The following is a 13,032-nucleotide window of genomic DNA, read 5'->3' as shown; positions in this document are numbered from 1 at the left end:
TGTGTGAATGTGTCTGTGATTTGATGTTCCCTACAGCACACTCTGCCTTATCCAGGTTAAATGTAGGCCAGCTATGCTGTTGGACTATGGACAAAACCTGTGTTTGATTGTGTTGGTGTATCCAGTATCCTCTAAAACGACAGGTAAAACAACAGAGGTACAACAACAGGTACAACAACAGGTAAAACAACAGAAGTAAAACAACAGGTAAAACAACAGGTACAGCAACAGGGGTACAACAACAGGTACAACAACAGAGGTAAAACAACAGGTACAACAACAGGTAAAACAATACAGAGGTAAAACAACAGCTATAACAACAAAGGTAAAACAACACAGAGGTAAAACAACAGGTAAAACAATACAGAGGTAAAACAACAGAAGTAAAACAACAGGTAAAACAACACAGAGGTAAAACAACAGAGGTAAAACAACAGTCTAAAAACAGAGGTAAAATATCATGCTATAACAACAGAGGTAAAACAACAGCTATAACAACAGAGGTAAAACAACAGCTATAACAACAGAGGTAAAACAACAGCTATAACAACAGAGGTAAAAAAAACAGCTATAACAACAGGTAAAACAACAGGTATAACAACAGAGGTAAAACAACAGGTAAAACAGTACAGAGGTAAAACAACAGAGGTAAAACAACACAGAGGTAAAACAACAGAGGTAAAACAACAGGTACAACAACAGGTACAACAACAGGTAAAACAACAGAGGTAAAACAACAGAGGTAAAACAACAGGTACAACAACAGGTACAACAACAGGTACAACACAGAGGTAAAACAACAGAGGTAAAACAACAGGTAAAACAACAGAGGTAAAACAACAGGTACAACAACAGGTAAAACAACAGGTAAAACAACAGCTATAACAACAGAGGTAAAACAACAGGTAAAACAACAGAAAATACAGAGATGTGAATGTGGGGACATGTATTGTGAGGATATTCTGGTTGTTTTCACCTGTACTTCTCTCAGCTCGTCGTCTATTTTCCCCTTCCTCTCTTCACACTTAGACACCTCCTGAGCAATCTTCCCTTTGATTTTCTCCATCTCAGTCTTCTGGTCACTGGCATTCTGAAACTCAGAGCAAAGAGGGGAGGTGAGGAAGTGATGGAATCCATTCTGGCTCAGGTGAAAGATGAGATAGAGGGAGGGAGACTGACTTTTCATTACCAATCATCGAAATCAAAACAAATGTCACATTTCTACCACCTCATTCTCTCCCCTCATCCTCCCTCTCTTCCCATCCCTCCTCCCCTCAACCTCCTAATTTACCCCCATCCCTCCAACTCCCTGTCTCCTGTCTGCAGCTACATGGGAGAGTTGTTTCTGCCCACAAGGACGCATCTGCCTCCTAATTACACTCCCTAAACTCACACCCCTCATTCACTGACAGCTCAATTACACTACCAGTCAAAGGTTTGGATACACCTACTCATTCAAGTGTTTTTTTTTATTCTTTACTATTTTCTACATTGTAGAACTATAGTGATGACATCAAAACTATGAAATAACACATATGGAATCATGCAGTAACCAAAAAAGTGTAAACAAATCAAAATATATTTTATATTTGAGATTCTTCAAAGTTGCCACCCTTTGCCTTGATGACAGCTTTGCACACTCTTGGCATTCTCTCAACCAGCTTCATGTGGTAGTCACATGGAATCCATTTCAAATAACAGGAGTGCCTTGTTAAAAGTTAATTTGTGGAATTTCATTCCTTCTTAATGCATTTGAGCCAATCAGTTGTGTTGTGACAAGGCAGGGTTTCTTCAAGTGCAGTCGCAAAAACCATCAAGCGCTATGATGTAATTGGCTCTCATGGGGACCCTCACAGGAAAGGAAGACCCAGAGTTACCTCTGCTGCAGAGGATGAATTCATTAGAGTTACCAGCCTCAGAAATTGAAGCCCAAATAAATGCTTCACAGAGTTCAAGTAACAGACACACACTGTTCAGAGGAGACTATGTGATTCAGGCCTTCATGGTTGAATTACTGTGAAGAAACCACTACTAATAGGACACCAAAAAGAAGAAGAGACTTGCTTGGATCAAGAAACACGAGCAATGGACATTAGACCGGTGGAAATCTGTCCTTTGGTCTGATGAGCCCAAATTTTATTTGGATTTTTGGTTCCAAACGCAGTGTCTCTGAGACGCAGAGTAGGTGAACGGATGATCTCCGCATGTGTGGTTTCCACCGTGAAGCATGGAGGAGGAGGTGTGATGATGTGGGGGGGGCTTTGCTGGTGACACTGTCAGTGATTTATTTAGAATTCAAGGCACACTTAACCAGCAAGAGTATGCAAATACGTCATAAAGGCAAAGGATGGCTACTTTGAAGAATCTCAACTATAAAATGTATTTTGATTTGTTTAACTTTTTCGGGATAGGGGGCAGCATTTTCACTTTGGATTAATTGTGTGCCCATAGTAAACTGCCTCCTACTCTGTCCCAGATGCTAATACATGCATATTATTATTACTATTGGATAGAAAACACTCTGAAGTTTCTAAAACTGTTTGAATTATGTCTGTGAGTAAAACAGAACTCATATGGCAGGCAAACTTCCAAACAGGAAGTGGAAATTCTGAGGCTGGTGTTTTTTCTACTCATCGTCTATTCAAATCCCAGGAAGATATGGATTTGTTTGCACTTCCTACGCCTTCCACTAGATGTCAACAGTCGGTAGAACGTTGAATGAAGTGTATACTGTGATGTGGGACCGGATGGGAGGTGTTTCAGTCAGTGGTCTGGCAGATTGCCAGTTCCTGGTCACGTGCATTTCTCATGATATCGCCTTGCGTTCCATAACTTTTATAGACATGAAGGAATTCTCCGGTTGGAACGTTATTGGATATATATGATAACAACATCCTGAAGATTGATTCTCTACTAAGTTTGACCAGTTTATTCGACTTGTAATATAACTTTTTGAAGTTTTCGTCAGACGTTATGCGTGACTTGCACGAGCGTTTGGATATGTGTACTAAACGCGCTAGCAAAAGCAGCTATTTGGACGTAAATAATTGACATTGACAACAAAACAACAATTTATTGTCGAACTAGGATTCCTGGGAATGCATTCTGATGAAGATATTCAAAGGTAAGGGAATATTTATGATGTCATTTCGTATTTCTGTTGACTCCAACATGGCGGAGAAATGTTATTTATATTTGAGCGCCGTCTCAGATTATTGCATGGTGTGCTTTTTCCGTAAAGTTTTTTTTAAATCTGACACAGCGGTTGCATTAAGAACAAGTGTATCTTTAATTCTATGTAAAACATGTATCTTTCATCAAAGTGTATGATGAGTATTTCTGTTATTTGACGTGGCCCTCTGCAATTTCTCCGGATATTTTGGAGGCATTTCTGAACATGGCGCCAATGTAAACTAAGATCTTTGGATATAAATATGCACATTATCGAACAAAAAATACATGTATTGTGTAACATGATGTTCTATGAGTGTCATCTGATGAAGATCATCAAAGGTTAGTGATTAATTTGATCTCTATTTCTGTTTTTGTGACTCCTATCTTTGGCTGGGAAAATGGCTGTGTGTTTTTTGAACTTGGTGGTGCTCTAACATAACATATGTTGTGTTTTCGCTGTAAAGCATTTTTTTTTTTAATCGGACACGATGGATAGATTAACAAGATGTTTATCTTTCCTTTGCTGTATTGGACTTGTTAATGTGTGAAAGTTACATATTTCTAAAAAATATTTTTGAATTTCCCACGCTTCCTTTTCAGCGGAATGTTGTGGGGGGGTTCCGCTAGCAGAGCGTGTGTCCTAGAAAGGTTAACACTTTTTTGGTTACAGCATGATTCCATATGTGTTATTTCATAGACTTGATGTCTTCACTATTATTCTACAATGCAGAAAATAGTCAAAATAAAGAAAAACCCTTTAATGAGTAGGTCTGTCCAAACTTTTGACTGGTACTGTATGCCCTCCCTCTCTCTCTCTTTCCCTCCATCTCTGTGACTGAGGAGAGAGATGGTGAGATATCTTCACTAATGAACAGAGCTTTCCCCAATACATCAACCCATCAGGGAGAAGAGGAAAGTGGAAGAAACAGAAAACATTAGCTATGAAGTATGAGGACACACTCACTCAAGCTATGCGGTAGAGCGTAGCAGGTAGAGAGAAGGGCAAAGACACAGAGAAAGTTTGGATGAAAAGTTGGTGCAAAACCTTAGCCTGAAGGAGATGGAAGTCCCTGTGGGGACCCCTGTCCCAGTAGATCACTGCCACATCACAAGCCAGCCCAGACAACACACAAACACATTACAAACACACACACATTACAAACACACACACACAAACACATCTCTGGGATCCGAGGGTGGCAGGCCATGCACGGTGGGCTTATGAATAATCAGGGTGAATTATGGGAGGGAAATAATTAATAGCTGTCCAAGACAGAGAAGAGTGAGAGACAGAGAGACAGAGAGAGAGAGAGATAGACAGAGACAGGGAGACAGAGAGAGAGAGACAGAGAGACAGAGAGAAGCTGTTATTAGAATCTGCTCAGCAGTTGTCACGGAAACGGCTTGGCGAATCGGACAACCAGGCCTGTCCACCGGAGGCTTAAAGAGGTGTCAAAGAGACTTGTCACGCTCCACACACACCTACGCACAAAGACAGCTCATGCTCAGAGAAACAACTATACACAAATGTACCGGCACACTCCAATGCTCACGCGCGCACAAGCACACACACACACACACACACACCTGCATAGAGGTGGTGATCTCCTGCAAGGCTGAGTCTGCCTCCTGCTGTTTGGTCCTCAGCAGAGTGCTCTGCTCAGCGGCCCGCCTCTTCAGCTCATCCACCAATGCCTTCGCTTCGTTCAGCTTAGACACGCCCGCCTGGGGGGGGGAAAGCCAACCACATCAGATGTCACAATTAGGTCTCATGATATATGTTCATATGTTCATTCAGCAGACTGTTTCATCCTAAACAAGATACACTTAACACATACATCTGCATATGCACTGCTGCAGGGAGTTTGTGTGTGAGCATTACTGTAAGTGAATGCTAAGTATGTGTATATGGTGTGTATATAGTGTGTGTGTGTATATAGTGTGTGTGTATATGGTGTGTGTTTAGTGTGTGTACACCACCGTTCAAAAGTTTGGAGTCACTTAGAAATGTCCTTGTTCTCCATGAAAAGATACATGAAATCAGTTGTAAAATGAATAGGAAATAGATAAATAGATTTAAAAAAAAAGATTTTTAATTGATTTCGTCAAAGAATAATTTGCAGCAATTACAGCCTTGCAGACATTTGGCATTCTAGTTGTCAATTTGTTGAGGTAATCTAAAGAGATTTCACCCCATGCTTCCTGAAGCACCTCCCACAAGTTGGATTGGCTTGATGGGCATGTCTTACGTACCATACGGTCAAGCTGCTCCCACAACAGCTCAATAGGGTTGAAATCCGGTGACTGTGCTGGCCACTCCATTATAGACAGAATGCCAGCTGACTGCTTCTTCCCTCAATAGTTATTGCATAGTTTAGAGCTGTGGTTTGGGTCATTGTCCTGTTGTAGGAGGAAATTGGCTCCAATTAAGTGCCGTCCACAGGGTATGGCATGGCGTTGCAAAATGGAGTGATAGCCTTCCTTCAAGATCCCTTTTACCCTGAACAAATCCCCCACTTTACAACCATCAAAGCACCCCCAGACCATCACATTGCCTCCACCATGCTTGACAGATGGCATCAAGCACTCCTCCAGCATCTTTTCATTTTGTCTGCAACACCTCAAACTTAGATTTGTCTGTCCATAACACTTTTTTCCAATCTTCCTCTGTCCAGTGTCTGTGTTGTTTTGCCCATCTTAATCTTTTCTTTTTATTGGCCAGTCTGAGATATGGCTTTTTCTTTGCAACTCTACCTAGAAGGCCAGCATCCCGGAGTCGCCTCTTCACTGTTGATGTCGAAACTGGTGTTTGCGGGTACTATTTAATGAAGCTGCCAGTTGAGGACTTGTGAGGCGTCTGTTTCTCAAACTAGACACTCTAATGTACTTGGCCTATTGCTCAGTTGTGCACCAGGGCCTCCCACTCCTCTTTCTATTCTGGTTAGAGACAGTTTACGCTGTTCGGTGAAGGGAGTAGTACACAGCATTGTACATGATCTTCAGTTTCTTGGCAATTTCTCGCATGGAATAGCCTTCATTTCTCAGAACAAGAATAGACTGACGAGTTTCAGAAGAAACTGTATGTAGACTTTTTCTACTGTATTATTGATTGTATGTTTGTTTATTCCATGTGTAACTCTGTGTTGTTGTCTGTGTCGAACTGCTTTGCTTTATCTTGGCAAGGTCGCAGTTGTAAATGAGAACTTGTTCTCAACTAGCCTACCTGGTTAAATAAAGGTTAAATATATATCTTTTTTTGTTTTTTTGTTATTTGTTTCTGGCCATTTTGAGCCTATAATCGAACCCACAAATGCTGATGCTCCAGATACTCAACTAGTCTAAAGAAGGACAGTTTTATTGCTTCTTTAATCCGGACAACAGTTTTCAGCTGTGCTAACATAATTGCAAAAGAGTTTTCTAATGATCAATTAGCCTTTTAAAATGATAAACCTGGATTAGCTAACACAACGTGCCATTGGAACACAGGAGTGATGGTTGCTGATAATAGGCCTCTGTACACCTATGTAGATATTCCATTAAAAATCAGCTGTTTCCAGCTACAATAGTCATGTACAAAATTAACAATGTCTACACTGTATTTCTGATCAATTTTATGTTATTTTAACGGACACATTTTCTTGCTTTTCTTTAAAAAATAAGGACATTTCTAAGTGGCCCCAAACTTTTGAATGGTAGCGTATATAGTGTGTGTATATTAAAGTGTGTGTGTATATAGTGTTTGAATATGGTGTGTGTAAATGTTGTGTGTGTATATGGTGTGTGTGTATATAGTGTGTAAATGGTGTGTGTGTATATAGTGTGTGTATATGGTGTGTGTGTGTATATAGTGTGTGTATATAGTGTTAATTACAAAAAACACAAAGAAGAGGTAACATTAAAGTATTAAAACATGAAGGACAAACAATACAGCATCAAGACACTATCAAACATGTATCAGTCTTTCCGCAACAGAGCCATCCTTTTGCGTGTGCATGATAGTGATATAAAATATATGTCATAGTTTCCTTTTTCATGATCACAATCTTGTGAAACCCGAACCCTCCAAGATCCCCCCCAAAGTTTCCCAATAGCTGTCCCTCAACTATTTGAGACCCCTCACACAGTCCCCCTCCCCCCCCCGGAAGAAAAAATATATAAAATACAATTAATTCCATTCCCCACCCCCAAGAACCCCCCAATGCACCAACAACCAAGAGAATGAACTAAAGAGAAAAATGGAAAAGACAGAAGAAAACAGTAAACAACAATGCAAAAAAAAAATATATATATTTAAACAAAGGACATCAAGGACATCTGAAATCATAACAGCAATGACTACTTTATTTGTTTGTGTGCATGTCTGGCACTATTACATGTATGTGTGTGTTCTTGTAAGTGTTTATTTGAATGAGAGTGTGTGTATGCATGTGTACAAACACCTCAGGCAAACCGGCATTAGTTGTAAAAACACTGCCACTTAGTGTCATTCAAATGTACTTTTATTATGTTTTATTTTGACTTTTTTCCCCTTTATCTTTTGACCATCATTCTCTCTCTCACACAGCAACTCCACTCCCACTTGTCTCCAATTCCACATACCAACCCTCAGCCCATCCCATCTATCTCTGCTGGCCACCCACATCGTGTTTCTACGCAACACATATCTTTCAACTATGTTGTGATGTTTAACGTACAATTTCAATCTATCTAATCGAATATACAGATTGCGTGTTGAAGATAAATACTTTTACAAAGAGTATTAGTAATTGACTGACCAGGTCTCTCCAGATCTCCTAACAGTACTATTTCTAGGGTCAATTTTAGATCAATGCTATGCATTTTCAGCCATTCCTGAACCTGAGACCAGAAACAGGCTACCTGAGGGCAATACCAAAATAAATGGTCTATTGATTCTGTATCCTCACAACAAAATCTGCAGAGCTTCGATGATTTTATGCCCCAAATATTCAACATTTTGTTTGGTGGCAAGAATTCTATATAATAATTTTAGCTGAAAAGCACGAAGTCTTGAATCTTGCGTTGTTTTATAGATCAACTCATACACCCTGTACCATGCAATCGGTACATCAAACATCTCTTCCCAACTATTTTGCAATCTGTATTGCACAGTTGTCAACATCCTGGTCCTCAAATGAAACTGGTATTTATGCTAGTTTTATTCCTCTGCCAGTTTAGATCCTTTATATTGGGCAGACAGACCAGTTCCATTCCTCCTCCTGCTGCCACCTGCCTCCTCCATTTTGATCCTTTATATTGGGCAGACAGACCAGTTCCCTACCTCCTCCAGCTGCCACCTGCCTCCTCCATTTTGATCATTTATATTGGGCAGACAGACCAGTTCCATTCCTCCTCCTGCTGCCACCTGCCTCCTCCATTTTGATCCTTTATATTGGGCAGACAGACCAGTTCCCTACCTCCTCCAGCTGCCACCTGCCTCCTCCATTTTGATCATTTATATTGGGCAGACAGACCAGTTCCCTACCTCCTCCTGCTGCCACCTGCCTCCTCCATGTTGATCCTTTATATTGGGCAAACAGACCAGTTCCCTACCTCCTCCAGCTGCCACCTGCCTCCTCCATTTTGATCCTTTATATTGGGCAGACAGACCAGTTCCCTACCTCCTCCTGCTGCCAACTGCCTCCTCCATTTTGATCCTTTATATTGGGCAGACAGACCAGTTCCCTACCTCCTCCAGCTGCCACCTGCCTCCTCCATTTTTGGGGCAATGCCGTAATCAATTGGTTGTACTCTTGGATTGAGCAGACCTTCCTGTAAAATTCTGATAACTCCATGAAGGACATAACTCTACCATTACAATTTACAATATCATTTAAGAACAAAATACCCTTTTCAAACATCTTTCCCATAAATACAGGTATTTTATCAACCAGCACATTTGAGTTCTGCCATAATATTTGTTCTATCTTTTCAGGGAGATGAAATTGAAATTGTAGCCAGCTCTGCAATGCTTATTTGAAAAAAGTATCATTTTCAATTAATCGAAAATGAGACATGGCAATCTGCACAAAGGCAAAAATGCAATTTTTAAATAATGGATTAGCTTTTCTTATTAATCTACTTGCGAACCATTTAGGGTTCAAGTAAAAATGTTGAATAAGTGAAGCTTTTAGAGAGAGGTTTAGTGCTTTTATATTTAATAATCTCAACCCACCCAATTCATATTCATTACATAGATAGGCTTGTTTTATTTTGTCTGGTTTAGCTTCCCAGATAAAGCGAAATATCTTTTGCTCATATGATTTGAAAAACGAATAATCAGGAGTAGGCAGCGCCATAAGTAAGTGAGTAAACTGAGATATGACTAAGGAGTTAACTTCTTTGGGACTGGGGGGCAGTATTGAGTAGCTTGGATGAATAAGGTGCCCAGAGTAAACTGCCTGCTACTCAGGCCCAGAAGCTAGAACATGCATATCATTAGTAGATTTGGATAGAAAACACTCTGAAGTTTCTAAAACTGTTTGAATGATGTCTGTGAGTATAACAGAACTCATATGGCAGGCAAAAACCTGAGGAAAAATCCAAACAGGAAGTGGGAAATCTGAGATTTGTAGGTTTTCAAGTCTTTGCCTATCCAATATACAGTGTAAATGGGGTCAGACTTCCACTAGATGTCAACAGTCTTTAGAACCTTGTTTCAGGCTTCTACTATGAAGGGGGAGCGAATAAGAGCTGTTTGAACCAGGTGTCTGGCAGAATGCCATGAACTAAGTCACGCGTGCACCCGTGAGAGCGAGCTGCGTTCCCTTTCATTTCTAAAGACAAAGGAATTGTCCGGATGGAATATTATTGAAGATTTATGATAAAAACATCCTAAAGATTGATTCTATACATCGTTTGACATGTTTCTAGAAACTGTAATGGAATTTTTTGACTTTTCGTCTGACCTAGTGCCTGCGCATCGTGCATTTGGATTACTGGACTAAACGCGCGAACAAAAAGGAGGTATTTGGACATAAATGATGGACTTTATCGAACAAAACAAACATTTATTGTGGAACTGGGATTCCTGGGAGTGCATTCCGATGAAGATCATCAAAGGTAAGTGAATATTTATAATGCTATTTCTGAGTTTTGTGACACCTCTGCTTGGTTGAAAAATGGCTGTATGTTTTTCCGTGGCTAGGCGCTGACCTAACATAATTGCATGGTGTGCTTTTACCGTAAAGTTGTTTTGAAATCTGACACAGCGGTTGCATTAAGGAGAAGTTTATCTATAATTGTATGTATAACACTTGTATCTTAGATCAATCTTTATGGTGAGTATTTCTGTAATTTGATGTGGCTCTCTGCACTTTCACCGGATGTTTGTTTGAGACAATGCATTTCTGAACATAACGCACCAATTTCAACTGAGGTTTTTGGACATAAAGATGAACTTTATCGAACAAAACACACATTTATTGTCTAACATGGAGTCCTGGGAGTGCCATCCGGTGAAGATCATCAAAGGTTAGTGATTCATTTTAATGCTATTTCTGTCTTTTGTGACACCTCTCCTTCTTTGGAAAATGGCTGTATGGTTTTCTGTGACTAGGTGCTGACCTAACATAATTGCAAGGTGTGCTTTCGCCGTAAAGCATTTTTGAAATCAGACACTGTGGCTGGATTAACAAGAAGTTTATCTTTAAAATGGTGTATAATAGTTGTATGTTTGAGGAATTTTAATTATGAGATTTCATATCCCAGAGAGGTTAATCAGGGCAATTTTTCCATAAATAGACAGGTATTTACCTCTCCATGGTTGCAGGATCTTGTCTATTTTTACAAGGTTTCTATTGAAATTCATTGTGGAGAGCTTATTTATCTTTTGTGATATGAATACCGAGTATGTCTACCGCACCATCAGCCCATTTTATAGGTAAGCTGCAAGGTAATGTAAAAGTTGTATTTTTTAAGGATCCAATACGTAATATTGTACACTTATATGTACACATATTGTACATCATAATTAGGTTTTACTCCAGAGTGTACAGAAAAGTTATCTAGATCTTTAATGAGACATTGCAGGGATCTAACTTGCGGACTCAACATAAAACTTGAGTCATCGGCATACATGGACACCTTTGTTTTTAAGCCTTGGATTTCTAATCCTCTAATGTTGTTATTGGATCTGATTTTAATAGCTATCATTTCGATGGCCATAGCGAATAGGTATTGTGACAACGGACACCCTTGTTTAACTCCTCTTGACAATTCAAAACTCTGAGAAGTAGCCGTTATTTACTACACTGCTCAAAAAAATAAAGGGAACACTTAAACAGCACTGCCAGAGCATTGCAAAATGACCTCCAGCAGGCCACAAATGTGCATGTGTCTGCTCAAACGGTCAGAAACAGACTCCATGAGGGTGGTATGAGGGCCCGACGTCCACAGGTGGGGGTTGTGCTTACAGCCCAACACCGTGCAGGCCGTTTGGCATTTGCCAGAGAACATCAAGATTGGCAAATTCGCCACTGACGCCCTGTGCTCTTCACAGATGAAAGCAGGTTCACACTGAGCACATGAGCACATGTGACAGACGTGACAGAGTCTGGAGACGCCGTGGAGAACGTTCTGCTGCCTGCAACATCCTCCAGCATGACCGGTTTGGCGGTGGGTCAGTCATGGTGTGGGGTGGCATTTCTTTGTGGGGCCGCACAGCCCTCCATGTGCTCGCCAGAGGTAGCCTGACTGCCATTAGGTACCGAGATGAGATCCTCAGACCCCTTGTGAGACCATATGCTGACACATGCACATTTGTGGCCTGCTGGAGGTCATTTTGCAGGGCTCTGGCAGTGCTCCTCCTCTTCCTCCTTGCACAAAGGCGGAGGTAGCGGTCCTGCTGCTGGGTTGTTGCCCTCCTACGGCCTCCTCCACGTCTCCTGATGTACTGGCCTGTCTCCTGGTAGCGCCTCCATGCTCTGGACACTACGCTGACAGACACAGCAAACCTTCTTGCCACAGCTCGCATTGATGTGCCATCCTGGATGAGCTGCACTACCTGAGCCACTTGTGTGGGTTGTAGACTCCGTCTCATGCTACCACTAGAGTGAAAGCACCGCCAGCATTCAAAAGTGACCAAAACATCAGCCAGGAAGCATAGGAACTGAGAAGTGGTCTGTGGTCACCACCTGCAGAACCACTCCTTTATTGGGGGTGTCTTGCTAATTGCCTATAATTTCCACCTTTTGTCTATTACATTTGCACAACAGCATGTGAAATTTATTGTCAATCAGTGTTGCTTCCTAAGTGGACAGTTTGATTTCACAGAAGTGTGATTGACTTGGAGTTACATTGTGTTGTTTAAGTGTTCCCTTTATTTTTTTGAGCAGTGTATTTTACACCTGGGGTTGCTATACATTATTTATACCCATTTTATAAGAGAATTACCGAAATTGAATAAAATCCAGTCTTACTTTATCAAATGCCTTTTCAAAATCCGCTATAAATACCATTCCTGGCTTCTTATATGTTTCATGATGTTCTATTATTTCTAGTAGTTGTCGTATATTATCTCCAATGTATCGTCCATGTAAAAAACCTGTCTGATCAGGATGAACAATACCTGGTAAAACCCTTTTAATTCTGAGTGCTATGCATTTTGCTAGTATTTTTGCATCACAACATTGAAATGTAAGGGGTCTCCAGTTTTTTAGATAGACCGGGTCTTTATATTTGCCATCTGGGTCTTGTTTTAATAATAGAGAAATCAGACCTTCCTGCTGAGTACCTGACAGACTACCATTTCTATAGGAGTAGTTAAAACAATCTAACAATGGAGCTTTTAGTATATCAAAAAATACTTGATATACCTCTACCGGTATGCCATCAAGCCCT

The 13,032-nt window shown here is 40.6% G+C and overlaps 1 protein-coding gene across 2 annotated transcripts in view; it reads right to left on the bottom strand.

Annotated features, from left to right (window-relative positions):
- The window catches only part of dync2h1 (dynein cytoplasmic 2 heavy chain 1), a 337,560-nt gene that overhangs the window by 263,678 nt on the left and 60,850 nt on the right, over positions 1-13,032 (bottom strand). For both annotated transcript variants that reach the window (XM_071360118.1, XM_071360119.1), the window contains 2 exons: positions 4,762-4,899; positions 977-1,090 (listed from right to left, as the gene is read on the bottom strand). In XM_071360118.1, coding sequence (XP_071216219.1) covers positions 977-1,090; positions 4,762-4,899 — 252 coding nt within the window. The remainder of the gene's footprint in view (positions 1-976; positions 1,091-4,761; positions 4,900-13,032) is intronic.

This window comes from Salvelinus alpinus, chromosome 22 (genome assembly GCF_045679555.1).
Source record: "Salvelinus alpinus chromosome 22, SLU_Salpinus.1, whole genome shotgun sequence".
Lineage (NCBI taxonomy): Eukaryota > Metazoa > Chordata > Actinopteri > Salmoniformes > Salmonidae > Salvelinus > Salvelinus alpinus.
This window is presented reverse-complemented; position numbering and strand designations above follow the sequence as displayed.